Source organism: Melanerpes formicivorus, unplaced genomic scaffold, assembly GCF_026170545.1.
Source record: "Melanerpes formicivorus ecotype bairdi unplaced genomic scaffold, bMelFor1.0.p_v2 SCAF_14, whole genome shotgun sequence".
In the NCBI taxonomy this organism is placed as follows: domain Eukaryota; kingdom Metazoa; phylum Chordata; class Aves; order Piciformes; family Picidae; genus Melanerpes; species Melanerpes formicivorus.
The window spans coordinates 19,376,047-19,389,799 of record NW_027142366.1 but is presented as its reverse complement, the minus strand read 5'-3'; the positions used below and the strand labels follow the sequence as shown (position 1 = coordinate 19,389,799).

The following is a 13,753-nucleotide window of genomic DNA, read 5'->3' as shown; positions in this document are numbered from 1 at the left end:
ATGCAGGGCAGCCTGGTGGGTGTCCCCTTCACCCTGCCCATGTGCCCGTGGTGACCATCGCCCCATGACCAGCAACCTGGCACCCATGTGCCACTTCCCTGCACCCAGAGCACAGCACTGTGCCATGCTCACAGAGAGCAGCACAGCTCAGCCTTCCCCATCCTGGCAGTGCCATCGGAGCTGCTCACTGCAGAATTCCTGGGCAGAATTTTGGGAGCAAATGAAGGGAAAACCGCAGTGGCCGGGCACAGCCCTGCCCAGCGCCCCAGCGTGGCTATTTTTAGTGCCCAGGTTGATTGAAATTCCCGGAGGAAAGGGGCAGGGGCCGCGCGGTGACGCCGCTTGGTGCCGGTAACACATTCGGCTCTGGATGGCACACGGGCGGTGCTGGCACATGGGGTGCGGTGAGGCTGGGGTGCGGGGCTGGTTGGTGGGGTGCAGGTGAGTGGGGAGGGGGCAATGGGGGCGCAGGGGAAGCTTGTCGGGGGAGGGTCCCAGCGCCTTGCATCCGGCTCGGGGGGAGCAGCCCAGTGGGAGAACCTGGGCCAAGGTGGGGCTGTGGCTGGGTGAGATCCCCTCCGGGCATCTCCCGGTACTGAGGCTCCCCGGCAGCAGCTGAGACGCCGGTGGGTGTGGGGAGCCCCGGTGGGTGTGGGGAGGCCAGGTGCCGGTCTGTGCCGTGCTGGAGTGTCTCGCAGTGCCGTGCCGTGCTTGGCAGCCCCGGTGCCAGGGCAGGTCCGGTGCCAGCGCCGTGCCATTGTCAGTGTGGTGTCGATGTGGTCCCGGTACCGATGCAATCTGGCGCGGTGCTGGTGCTGTGTAATGCTGATGTGGTGTGGTGCTGGTGTGGTGCAGTGCCAGGGCGGTGCCGGTCCCGGACTCGGTGCCGGTACAGGTGCTGGTGCTCATCCCGATGCTAGTGCAGTGCCGGTGCCGGTCGTGGGGCCGGTCCCGCTGCGGATGCGGGTCCCGGTGCGGAGCAGATGCGATACTGGCGCGGGTGGTACTGGTGCCAGTGCCGTGGCAGGGCAACGCCGGCGCCGTGCAGTCCCAGTCCCGATGCCAGTGCAATGCCGGTCCCGGTTGCGGTGCAGTTCCGGTCCCGGTGGGGTCCCGGTTGCTTTACGTTGCCGATGCTGTTGCAGGTCCCGCTGCAGTCTCGGTGCCGGTCCCAGTTCCGCCGCGACGCCGTTACGCTGTCGGTGCCGGTCCCGTTAGGTTGCCGGTCCCGTTAGGTTGCCGTTGCCGGTGATGGTACCGTTCCCGGTGCCGGTGCATTCCTCCCCCTAGGGGTCGGTGTGCCGCGGCACGGGAGGTGGTGCGGGAGGCGGTGCGCTCCTACGCACGGCCCGGGGCGGCCGGGGCACGGCGGCGGCGGCGGGGAGCGGGCACCGGGCACCGCCGCGGGCCCGGGTGAGTGCGGCCGGGGCGAGGGGTGGCTGCGGGGAGCCCCGATCCCACAGGAGATGCGGAGGAACGGGCCGGGCCCGGCGGGAGGGGAGAGGCGGGTGGGGAGGGGGCGGTGGAGACCGGGGCTGGGACGGGGGGGCAGCGGTGTCCGTGCTGCCGGTCCCGGCTCCGCGGTACCTGGACATCGCCCGCTTGTCCTGGTGTCACGGCCGCCTGAAGCTCCCTGGCAGCCCCGGAGCCCATCCCTGCCACGGACGGAATGTCCGCCCCCGCCGGGGCAGTCCCGGACCCCCCGGGGCTGGTCTGAGCTCCCCCGGTGCCGGGCTGGAGCAGGGCACCCGGTAGCCCTGGGGCGGGGCCGTTTCGGGGTGCTCCCGGGGGTGTCGCTGGGTTGTCCCCTCCCTCACCGCACCCTGTCGCATGCCGGGGCTGCCGCGGGGCCCCAGGACCGGCTGAGAAGCACCGCGGGGCTGCCGCGGGGGCTTAGGGCTTCCCGCAGCCTGGCACCAGCACCCAGCCCCCTTCCCTGTCAGTAGGGTGCCTCTGTGTCCCCCAGTGTCCCCAAGGATGACCCTGTGTCCCTCTGTGCCCTCAGAGACGCCCTTGTGTCCCCCAGTGCCCCAGAGATGCCATTGTGTCCCCAGCTGGACAAGCTGTCCCCAGATAAGCCCCCTTGTGAGCCCCCATCTGCCCCCTCCCAGGCCTGGTCTCCGGGTCAGGATGACTGCCTGGGGGGGGCTCATGTCCCCTCCCTGCTCCCTTGGGGCTGGGGGTCACGGCCAGGAGCCCCCTGAGCTGCTCCCTTACCCACCCTGAGCACCTCCATTCCGGGCTGGAGCCAGGGCCACGGTGCGGGGCGAGTGGGGCAGGCTGGAAGTGGCGCTGGCCGGGATGGGTGCTGGGAGGCACATCTGGAGTGGGTGTTGGCCGTGGTGGGCGCCGGGAGGCAGCCCTGGGGCGGGTACTGGTCGAGGCAGGTGCTGGGATGAAGCTCCGGGGTGGGTCCTGGCCGTGATGGGTACCGGGCAGCAGCCCTGGTGCAGGTGCCAGTTGCGACCTGTGCTTGTGGGGCAGCCCTGGGGTGGGTGCTGGCAGGGGTGGGTGCTGGGGGGAACCTCCAGAGTGGGTGCTCCAGTTCCTGCCCAGGGAAAGGATGTACATACCAGTGACATGACCTGGGTGCTCCTTGAGGTCAGGCCAGAATGTGGGTGCCCAGGAGTGGGTCCCTGTGGGCATCAGCAGGTCTGATGCCATCCTGGTGTCCCTGAAGCCCTCAGTGCTGGCCACCACGGGGTGGGGGTGGGTGTAGCACCCCAAAGGGATGGCACCGAATGTGGGGGGGGCACACGTGTGCCGCCTGGGGGAGTGTGTGTGTGTGCCTGGCAGGGAAGGGGTTAACACCACGGAGGGTTCCGGGGGTACCAGGGTGTCCCCAGGCAGGGTACACCCAGGCTGCTCCTCGCCCCGGTGACCTCACGCCAGTGCCATAGCAACGGCTCACGAAGTCCCTGGTGCCGGGAGCGGGGCTGCCGCCCGCAGCGTGGGTGATGGGCTGGGAGGGTGGCAGCTGCCGAGCACCGCCCTTCCCCCCCCCCCAAACCTCACCCTCGGCTCCCCCCAGAATGAGCTGTGCCCCCGCCTCGGCCTGACCCCTGCCCTGCTCGTGCCACCATGCTCATCAAGGAGTACCGCATCTGCATGCCGCTCACCACCGAGGAGGTGAGTGCAGGGGGACTCGGGGGGCACTGAGGAGCTGCCTGTGCCCCCAAGATTGGGGTGGGTAGGTTGGGAAGAGGGGTGCAGAGGTGAAGGGAGCCTCAAGCCCCCAGCCATGGGTGCCAGGCATAGCTCAGCTGCAGGGACCTGATGATGGAGGGGGTGGTGGGTGGGGACCCACAGCAGTAGGGTGCCAGGAGGTTTGGTGCCTGCCTGGGCAAAGGACCGGGTCACACAGTGGTCACCTTTGCTGTCCTTTTGTGGGCACCTTGGCCAAGCCACCAAGATGTTCTTTGCCCACAGCCATTGGGCTCAGGGTGCTCCACAAGCGCTGAGCTAAGTTCTGGGGGGTAGGCAGGGGGCACATCCCACTCCTGGGTACCATCACCTTGGGCCACAGAGGCCAAAGGCAGCACTGGGGACTGCTGGGGGGTTACCCACCCCTGGAACCACAGGATGAGCCAGTGGGCAAAGGGCAGCAGGGGTTAGGGTGCCAATGGCACCACGGCACTCAGGATGGTCACTCTGATGGGCGGCACAGGCTCCGTCCTTGCTCTGGCAGGGAGCCCGAGTCCTGGCTGGCAAGCCACGGTGATAGCTGGTGGCTGGCAGCATCCCTGATTAAAGGTCACTTGTGAGCAGCCGATGCCGGCAGGGCCGTTACGGGAAGGGGGGAGCTGTTCCGGGCAATGCCCATGCCGGGCAGTGCAGCCCTCCCTTGGCACTGGCTTTGTGCTCGCCCCAGGGCAGGGTTTTGGGCACTGTGCAATACCCTGGGGAAGAGCAGGGCGGGCAAGGCTGTGTCTCTCACCCAGGCGCTGGAGCAGCTCTGGGAAAGGAGAGATTGGAGCAGGGTGTCCCAGGAGACCTCTGTGTCATGGCACAGCTCGGGGTCTGTGGCTCTGCCTCCGTTTCACTTCCCAGCGGTGCGGCTGGAAACCACTTAGCCCAGCCAAGGGGAGGGCGGCAGGGCAGGGGGTGCAGGCGGTGCTGAGGCCCTGGTGCTGTGGGCGCAGTACCGCGTGGGGCAGCTCTACACCATCAGCAAGCACAGCCACCAGGAGAGCGAGAAGGGCGAGGGGGTGGAGGTGGTGAAGAACGAGCCCCATGAGGACCCCGTCCACGGCCCCGGGCAGTTCACCGAGAAGCGAGTCCACCTCTCCAGGTGAGCTGTGCCTGCCAGCAGCCCAAGCTGGCACCGCGGGGGGAGGGGGCTGGGGGTGGGCAGGCGGGGGGGGGTGGGCTGGCAGTGCGCTGGCCCTGTCCCTCCCTCCTGAAGGCCTGAGGAGCAGCCTCTCAGGGCTCTTGATGCCCTGCAGGTGGCTGTGCCCATTGCCCGAGGGTGCCTCCAGCTCCTAAGGGGCATCCACTGCACTGCAACCATTTCCCAGGGGGGCACCCATCTCCCAGGGGTGCCTTCATCTCCCAGGGGTGCACCCAAGTCCTGGAGTGCACCCATCTCTGAAGGCTGCACCCATCTCCTAGGGGCTGCACCCATCTCCTAGGGGCTGCACCCATCTTGCAGGGGCTGCACCCATCTTGCAGGGGCTGCACCCATCAGCAGGAGTGCAGCCTGAGGTGCAGATGAGGGTCCTGGGGAGGTGTCAAGGGTCCTTAGGAGAGTCCTTGATTTGGATCTGAGGGTTCATGGTGGGGGGATGCTGAGGCAGAGGTGAGGGTCCCGGGGAGCAAGCAGCATTCCTGGGGAGGGGCTGGGGGTCCCAGAGCCGGGACTGTGCTCCGTGGAGCAGGGTCGGGTGGCAGAGTGGGCACCCTTGTCTGGGTACCGGTGGCTCTCAGCGGGGCTGCCTAGGCTGTGCTCACCCCGTCCCCGTGGGTATCCGCTGGGCACATGCTGGCAGCCGGCAGCGCTGTCCCCGAATCCCCGCTGCCAGCTGTGGCACGTTGTGGCGTGGGCACGGGCTGCTGGCGTCGCTGGCGTGAGCTGCGCTATTTTTAGCGGCGCGGCTCACGATCCCCTCTCGGGGCTGGTATTCAGAACGCTGCCGATTCATCGCCCCCCGCCCCCACGGGGCCCCATCCTGCGCTGCCAGCGTGGGCAGCCGCGGGGTGCTGCGCAGGGCTGCCTAGGGGCACCGCGGGGTCGTGACACTGGGGAGGAGACGAGTGTCCCTGGGGAGGTGGCAGCAGTGCCCGGGGTGGTGGTGAAGCTCCTGGGGAGAGGATGAATTCACTGGGGTGGAGGTGAGCGTCCTGGGAAGGTGGCATGGGTCCCTGGAGGGGGCTGTGGTGCAGATGACTGTTCTGGGGAGGGGGTAAGGATCCTTGGTGATGGTGAACATCCTGGGGAGGTGGCAGTGGTTCTTGGGGAGTGGGGGGCGGGAGTGTCTTGGTGGTCTTGAGGTGCAGATGAGTGATGTGGGGAGGTGGCATGGCTCCTTTGAGGGGTTCTGGAGCGTGGATGAGGTTCCTGGGGAGGTGCCAAGGGTCCCTGGGGAGTGTCTTGGGGACCTGGAAGGTGTCAGCAGTCTCTGGGGGCACACTGGGGTGCAGATGAGAGTTCTGGAAAGGTGCCAGAGGTCCTGAGGGGAGTCTCTGGGGTGGAAATGAGGATCCTGGGGATCAGGTGAGGTCCCTGGGGAAGGACTGGGGGTCTCAGAGGCAGGGCTGCGCTGTGGGGGGGCTGCATTCAGTGGAGCAGGGCTGGGTGGCACTGGGCAGGGCTGTGCCCACTGGCTGTGTCCTGCCCTGGGCATTGTCCCCCACAGCAAGCTGCCAAGCTGGGCTCGGGCGGTGACCCCCCGCATCTTCTACATCACGGAGAAGGCCTGGAACTACTACCCCTACACCATCACTGGTGAGGGCATGGCCATGGGCACCGCTGGGTATCGCCGGGCACCCTGCCCCTCCCCTGTGGGCTGCAGGGAGAGTCCAACCATGGCCACTTCCCAGTCTCACCACTCTCTCTTTCCCCTGTGGTGCCACCTGGCAATGCCCCCCCATGATGCTGATGTGCCATGGTGCCACTGCAGAGTACACGGTAAGGAGGTGGTGGCATGAGGGCACCTGGCATGACTGCAGTGGGTGTTCCATGGGTGGGGCATCCCTTGGGGTCAGCATCTTTAGGGGTGGCTCTTCCCTGGCCCTGGGCATCTCCTGGGGGTGGATGTGCCTTGGGATGGGTGTCTGTGGCGGGGCATCCCTTGGAGGTGAGTGACCCTGGGTCTGGGTGTCCCCTGGGCTTGGGTGTCCCTTGGGGTCATCATCTTTAGGGGTGGATGTCCCTTGGGGCTGAGCACCTCTTGAGGGTGGCTGTGCCTTGGGATGGGTGTGTTTGTGAGCAGGCATCCTTGGGGTGCTTGTGCCTTTGGGCTGGATGTCCCTTGGGGCTGGGCTTCCCTTGGGAGTGGGAGTGCTTGGAGCTGTCTGTCCTTTGGCTGTGAGTGACCTTGGGTTTGGCACCCCCTGGGGCTTGCTGTTCTTCGGGGTGGGCATACCTTAGAGTGGGTGTCCTTGGGGGTGGGCACCCTGTGGGGGTGGGCGTCCCTGCAGGTGGGTGTGTCATGGGGTGGATGTCCCTGGGTGGGGGCATCCCCCAGGGCCAGCTGATGGCCGCTCCCTGCAGTGCTCCTTCCTGCCCAAGTTCTCCATCTACATCGAGACCAAGTACGAGGACAACTGCGGGGACAGCGAGAACGTGAGTCGGTGCCACAGCCAGCTCCTGCCGGGGCTGGGGGGCACACACCAGCTGTGTGGCCAGCACCTCTCACCCTCCCTCCTCTCCCCAGATCTTCCACAGCGAGAAAATCCTGGGGGACCACGAGGTCTCCTTCCTGGACATCGCCTTCGACGAGATCCCTGAGCGCTACTACCGCAGCCTGGAGGTAGCAGGGCTGGGGCTGCTGGGGAGCGGCCTGGGGCCACTCTGTCCCCTGGGGGGGGGCTCACGGCCCCTCCCTGCCCTCCTCCTCTCCAGGACCCTCGCTTCTTCAGCTCGGCCAAGACGGGCCGGGGCCCCCTGCGGGAGGGCTGGCGCCAGCACACCAAGCCCATCATGTGCTCCTACAAACTGGTGAGCGTCAAGTTCGAGGTGTGGGGGCTGCAGACCCGCGTGGAGCAGTTCGTGCACAAGGTGAGGGGGGGCCCGGGGTGGGGGGAGCCTGCAGGGAGGCGCAGTGGCAGGCTGCTGAGCCTGCGGTGTGCGGTGCAGGTGATCCGGGACATCCTGCTGATCGGGCACCGGCAGGCCTTCGCCTGGGTGGATGAGTGGTGTGGTGAGTTCCCGGGGGGCACGGATCCCGGGGTGGCCCCGGGCCCCCAAAATGGGGGGAGGGGGACACGACGTGGGTTTAACTGCTGATGCTTCTAACCCCACGGGCAGCTCCTGCTCTTCCTGTGGCTCCCTGCAACCGCTGCCCGCTCTGCTCTGCTTGCCCTGCCCTCACACCTGCCTGTGCCCAAGTGCTGCCCGCTCCGCTGCCCGCCTGGGCAAGGCTTGCCCGAAGCATGGCTGGGGGAGGGGGGGAGGGTGAGCCCCAACATCCCTGCCTGTGCTGCCTGCACCCTGGGGCTGGCAGGGAGACACACTGCAAGTGGCTGCCACATGTGGGCACAGGGCTGGGAGCACCAGGGTTTGGTGGGGGCTGGCAGCAGGGGCTGGCAGCAGGGGCTGGCAGCGGGCGCGGGGTGGTCCCAGCGAGCAGCTCTCTGCCTTCCAGACATGTCCCTGGAAGAGGTCCGGGCCTTCGAGACTCAGATGCAAGTGGCTACAAACCAAAAGTTGGGGAGCCAGCCCCCCTAGCCCTGCGTGGGCAGCCCTGCCTGTGTGGCATGGGGACCTCGGACCCCAGCATGGTTCCTGTCCCCCAGCATGCTGCCTGTGGGGGACAGGGACCCTGGACCCTGGAATGCTGCCCGTGGGGGATGGGGCCCCTGTCCCCCAGCATGCTGCTTTTGGGGGATGGGGACCCTGGACCCTGGCATGCTGCCTGTGGGGGACAGGGACCCTGGACCCCCGTAGGCTGCCCGCAGTGGGTGCAGGCAGAGGGGCTTGTGCATGGTGCCCGCTGAGCCCCCCCTGCACCCCGCAACAGTGTCCCCCCTGCCCTGCCCTCCTTCCCACGTGTCCCCTGCCTGCGCTGCCTGTTTGGCCATTCCCCTCCCTGCCTCCTGCCCACGGCCCCTTGCCGCCCCCCAGCTGGGGCAGGTGTGGGGGTGCCGGCGCGGCCGTGCCGAGCGGCCCCCAGCGCGGCTGTGCTCGCAGGGATGACGATGGAGGACGTGCGGCGCTTCGAGCGGGAGACGCAGGAGGCCACCAACGAGCTCGTCGGCCTGGTGGCACCAACCATCTCGGTCAGCGAGGTGGCACCGCCCGCCGCCACGCACTCGGCCCCCGCCAGCGCCCCCTCCACCCCGCTCAGCGACGAGCCCCCCGAGTTCCTCGCTCCCCCCAAGGCTCGGCCGCGCAAGAAATCGGCGCCGGAGAGCCTGACGCTGCCCCGGGACCGCGCCGGTGCCGAGTGACGCCGGCGGTGCCACGCCGTGCCAGCCCTGCCGCCCCCGCGGCCCCTCCGGCGGGCGCTGAGCACAGGGCTGCTGGGGCGCGGGGAGCCCCGGGGCGGTCCCGACCGCCGCGCAGCGCTGCGGGTGCCCGCATGGGATCTTGTCACCATCGCTGTGCTGGACCCGCTGGCTGTGCAGGGAGGGGACGTCAGACCGGTTCGAGGGGTCCCTGGCAGCATCGAGGGATGCCACGGGAGCTGGATCGGCAGTGCCTGTGGCTGGGCTGGGCACTGGTGCCGGTCTGAGGAGCGATGCTGGAGCACCACCCTGCAGGGTAGGCACTGGCGCAGGGCACAGCACCTGTGACAGTGACAATGACAGCCAAGTCCTGGGCTGGGGCTCCCCACGGGACCCTGGCACGGCAGGTCCCACAGTCGGGGTCCCCTTCGCTGTCCCTCCAGAGGTGGGGCTGGGGCAGGCTCAGCCTCCCGTTTTGGGGGAAAACAAAGACCTTTTAGGAAATAAAGCTCCAGACACAGAGGCCAGCTGGCAGGGGTGGTTTGTTTAGTGCCACCAAAGGTGCCGCCTTGGGACTGGATGTGTGGCACAAGGGACGGCTGGGTCGTGGGGGCACTGCTGGCTGCGTGAGGTTAGCCAACCCTGGGGTGTCACACCGGTGGCACTGGGATCCCCTCCCTGTCAACCATCCTCATCCTCCAGCTCCTCAGCCCCTGGCACAGCCGATGCTGCCAGCCCCAGCAGGGCAATGAAGTGGGAGCTGCAGTAGACCGGCGCCTTGTTGGGGCTGGAGTAGACCTGCTCGGGTCGCAGCGAGGCGAAGGGGTTGGCGGCGTAGCCCAGGATGCGCATCTCGAGCTCCACCAGGATCTGCAGGGAGGCCTTCAGCTCCTGCTCGCTGCCAGGAGGAGGAGAGGACAGGCCCTGGTTAGCAGCTGGCTGTGCACAGGCGGCGGGCGGCGGGGCTGAGCTCACCTGTAGACGGTGAAGAGGACGGGCAGGCGGTAGTCCCGCAGCAGCAGCAGGGTGGGCAGCCAGCCCGCCAGCAGGTCTGGGCAGGCATGGAAACCTGGGGGGACAGGATGGTGAGGGTCCCAGCACCCTCCTGTGCCACCCCAGCACCGAGGAAAGCCAGTGGTGATGGCACCTGTGCCGTGCCACAGACCTCCAGCGGGCATGGTGATGCTGGCACTAGGGTTTGGCAAGCTCTTGGCAAGGTAGGTCCCATGGCCCACCAGTGTGAGGGACACTCAGCTCTGGATCCTGGGCTGAGCCAGCACAAGACCTGAAAGCAGGGACCCCGTTGGGTGTTGCTTGCAGCCACTGACCAGCAGGTGGGTGACACTGTCAGGACACTGAGTGCCTGGAGGGGGGATTAGGTGGGTGGCACAGGCAGGATGCTGGGTGCTTGGGGAGGGACCAGGTGGGTGACATGGGCAGGACGCTGGGTGCCTGGGGAGGGACCAGGTGGGTGGCACAGGCAGGATGCTGGGTGCTTGGGGAGGGACCAGGTGGGTGGCACAGGCAGGATGCTGGGTGCCTGGGGAGGGACAAGGTGGGTGACACTGGCAGGATGCTGGGTGCCTGGGGAGGGACCAGGTGGGTGGCACAGGCAGGATGCTGGGTGCTGGGGTTGGGGGATAAGCCCTAGAGTGGCACCCTGGTTGCTCTGCCTGTTGTTGCTTGCTGCAATGCCTTGGGCATGTCCCAGGCCACCACAGGCTCAGCTCCAGGCACTGCTTGGGGGAGCTCAAGGTCTGCTTTGCACCCAGCCAAGGATGTCCCGTGCCAGGCAGTGGGGTGAGGAGGGTCTGGGCCCCTTCCTGGTGTGGGCACTCACCTGGGTGAAAGCCCACCACCAGGTCAGGGCGGGCGGCCAGCTTGGTCTCCACGTGGCTCTCCCAGAAGTCATGGTAGAGCCCCTTGTAGCTGCTGAGATAGACCTGTCCCGGGGGCGCCGGCGTGGCCAGGGGCGGCCTCATGATGGGTCCCTCCACCACGTCCACCCCCACCATCACCACCTCCACCCCGCGCAGCCCCGGGAACATCCGCGCCAGCTCGTCGTAGTCGGTGGGGCGGGTGTTGAGGGTCTCCACGTGGGACGCCCCCACCACGTGCACGGTGAGGGCCTTGCCCAGGGGGCTGATGCCGAAGAAGCGCAGCCCCAGGCTGAGGGTGAGCGGCCGCGAGTGGAAGTCGGTGACCAGGCGCCGGACGGAGTCGCGCAGCTCCCAGTCCTCCGGCCGCGGCTTGCCCGCGTTGGCCCACAGCAGGCTCATGTAGCGCCCGGCCACGATGCTGCCCAGCTTCTCCTCCAGCTGCCCCTGCATGCAGAACCAGTCCTCCCAGCCCCTCACCTCCCCGGCGGGCTTTGTCCAGGGCTCGGTGGGGAAGGGGATGTCTCCTAGAGGGAGGTGTTGGAGGTCACGGTGGTAGCTTTGCAGCCCGGTATGCCCATCCTGTGGGGATGCTGGGCCAGGACAGAGGGGGTGGATCCAAGAGGAGGGACCCCAGAGCCCTCCACGGGACCCACGTCACCTGTGCTGCCCCACGCACGGTGTCCCCTGCCCACCTGTGAAGACGAGCCACTCCACCAGCCGATCCAGGGCCACCAGCTTCAGCTTCTTGCAGAACTTCTTGTGCAGCGGCCAGTTGGCACGCTGGCACACCACGCTGCAGTAGTACACGTTCTGGCACCTGGGGGGACAGGCAGTGTGCCCAGCCATGGTGTGGAGGGGTGGCTGGTCAGGATCTAACCCACTGAGCCTGGCTCCCTGGCAGCCTCCCCCAGGGCTGTGTCGCTGTTCTGGGGGTGCCCGGTGGCGGGAGGTGGGTGTGGGGCCACACTCCCCTGCCCAGCGGGTTGGAAGTGGCAGGACAGATCCAGCCCCAGGCCATCAGATCAGCCCCCACGCACACCCCTCCATACCTCTTGCACCGCCGGAGGCTTTTGGGGTCAGGGAGGGCATCAGGGAGCTTCTTGCACTCGGCACAGAACTTGAAGGTGTCCTCCATCTTCTGGAACATGTCGAAGTACGTCCGGATGCCGAAATCGCTGCCGCGCTTCCTCCCGTCCATGGCAGACCTGCAGGTGCCACCGGGCAGAGTCGAGCCCACCCTGCTCTGCCATCACCATGGAGCTGATCTCCTCCCTCCAGCCAGGAGCATCCTGGCCCAGGGTGTGGAGCTGGGCTCCCCGAAGGAATCTGGGGAATGGGCAGGGGGAGGAGGGGTACCCAGGAGCCACAGCAGAGCACCTGGTGCGTGGGCTGAGCCAGAAGGGTAGGATGAGCCAAGAAGGGTCCTGCATGGACACACACATAGGGTGCTCTGGCTGGGGCAGGGGAGAAGTATGCCCCCATGGCAATCCCAAGCACTGCTAGAGGCTGGGCAGGGACTGGCTGGAGAGCAGCCCTGAAGGAAAGGCCTTGGGGGTGCTGGGGGAGGAGAAGCTCAGCAGGAGCCAGCAGGGAGCACTTGCAGCCCAGAGAGCCAAGCAGAGCCTGGGCTGCAGCAAGAGAAGTGTGGCCAGCAAGGCCAGGGAGGGGATTCTGCCCCTCTGCTCCACTCTGCTGAGACCACAGCTGGAGCTCTGGGGCCAGCTCTGGAGCCTCTGTGCCAGGAAGGATCTGGAGGGGCTGGAAGGTGTCCAGAGAAAAGGCCACGAGGAGGAGCAGAGGGCTGGAGCTGCTCTGCTCTGAGGACAGCCTGAGAGAGTTGGGGCTGTGCAGGCTGGAGAGGAGAAGGCTCCCAGGAGACCTCCTTGTGGCCTTTCAGGATCTGCAGGGGGCTGCAAGAAAGCTGGGGAGGGATTTTGGAGGGTGTCAGGGAGGGATAGGACTGGGGGGGATGGAGCAGAACTAGAAGTGGGGAGATTGAGATTGGCTGTGAGGAAGAAGTTGTTCCCCATGAGGGTGGTGAGAGCCTGGCACAGGTTGCCCAGGGAGGTGGTGGAAGCCTCCTGCCTGGAGGTGTTTGCAGCCAGGCTGGAGGTGGCTGTGAGCAACCTGCTGTGGTGTGAGGTGTCCCTGCCCATGGCAGGGGGTTGGGGCTGGCTGAGCCTTGAGCTCCCTTCCAGCCCTGGCAGCTCTGTGATTCCTTCCAAAGGGACTTGCAAAGGGAGGGTTTAGAGTCAAGGAAAGGCTTCCAGCTCCCTCCAGAAGCAGAGAGTGCTGTGGTGTGAGGTGTCCCTGGCCATGGCAGGGGGTTGGGGCTGGATGAGCCTTGAGGTCCCTTCCACCCTGGCAGTTCTATGATTCTATGGTGCTCACTCACTTGTAGTCCTCATAGCTCTTCATGTTGAGCTTCTGGAGGATGACTTGGGACAGCCCCGGCACGTTCAGCTCCATGGCCTGGAAACCCAGCGAGTCCACGTCGGGAGCCCTCGCCGCCACCTCCTGCGTGGGCTTCTTGGGGCAGCTGCTTTTGGGGGCAGCTCCTGCCGTTGGTTGGGCCGCAGTGGCTGGGGGAGAGAGGGTTGCCGGCGCGGGGGTGGGCTCAGGGTTCCTCGGCTGCTGCCGGGGTCTGCCGCGCCGCCCGCCGCCGCCGCGCCGCCGCCCGCCGGCCATCCCGCTGCTGTCCCCGGCCGTGCCCGAGGGAAGGGCGGACGAGCCGGGGATGGAGGGTGGCCCCAGCACGCAAGGGAGCGCTGGGCTCAAATGTCAGCCCTGAAATGATAGCGACAAAGAGCGGCCGCGGCCCCTGGGGCAGGCATCGGATAGCGCAGCTATTCTGGTCCTGCCCTCCCGGGGAGCAGCCAACCCGCTCGGGGGTCCGGCACCCGCCCCAGAGCCCGCGGTGACATCATGTCTGTGCCTGCGTCCTGCCCGGGGCCACCACAACCCCACGAACGCTGCAGGCTTGGGGCAGAGTGGCTGGAAACTGCCCAGGGGGAAAGGGCAACAGCGACTGGAGAGGAGCCAGCGGTGCCCAGGTGGGCAAGAAGGGCACCAGCAGCCTGGCCCCGATCAGCGTGGCCAGCAGGAGCAGGGCAGGGATTGTCCTGTGCTCAGCACTGGGGAGGCCACACCTCAAATAATGGGTTCAGTTCTGGGCCCCTCAATTCAAGAAGGGCATTGAGGAGCTGGAGCAGGGCCAGAGGAGGGCAAGAGAGCTGGGGAAGGGTCTGGGGAAGAGGGCTGGGGAG

General features: G+C 67.2%; 2 protein-coding genes across 3 annotated transcripts; one reads left to right on the top strand and one right to left on the bottom strand.

Moving 5' to 3' along the window:
* The first annotated feature begins 1,323 nt into the window (after positions 1–1,323).
* LOC137445505 (cytoplasmic phosphatidylinositol transfer protein 1-like) lies at positions 1,324–9,134 on the top strand. Its single transcript, XM_068147324.1, has 10 exons — positions 1,324–1,413; positions 3,032–3,129; positions 4,143–4,291; positions 5,856–5,944; positions 6,120–6,127; positions 6,713–6,784; positions 6,876–6,971; positions 7,064–7,219; positions 7,298–7,361; positions 8,351–9,134. Exons 2-10 carry the CDS (start codon positions 3,082–3,084, stop codon positions 8,608–8,610), a joined length of 942 nt encoding a protein of 313 aa, XP_068003425.1. The 5' UTR covers positions 1,324–1,413; positions 3,032–3,081; the 3' UTR covers positions 8,611–9,134.
* MSS51 (MSS51 mitochondrial translational activator) lies at positions 9,133–13,261 on the bottom strand. 2 transcript variants are annotated; one of them, XM_068147303.1, is made up of 6 exons: positions 12,883–13,261; positions 11,537–11,692; positions 11,180–11,304; positions 10,448–11,011; positions 9,583–9,676; positions 9,133–9,505 (listed from the first exon to the last, which is right to left on the bottom strand). In XM_068147303.1, the coding sequence occupies exons 1-6, from the start codon at positions 13,173–13,175 to the stop codon at positions 9,289–9,291; spliced, it is 1,449 nt and encodes a 482-aa protein (XP_068003404.1). In that variant the 5' UTR covers positions 13,176–13,261; the 3' UTR covers positions 9,133–9,288. The 2 variants fall into 2 exon arrangements, with proteins under 2 accessions (XP_068003404.1, XP_068003405.1); XM_068147304.1 differs by lacking the exon at positions 9,583–9,676 and having other exon boundaries at positions 9,504–9,582.
* Between the last annotated feature and the right edge of the window lie 492 nt (positions 13,262–13,753).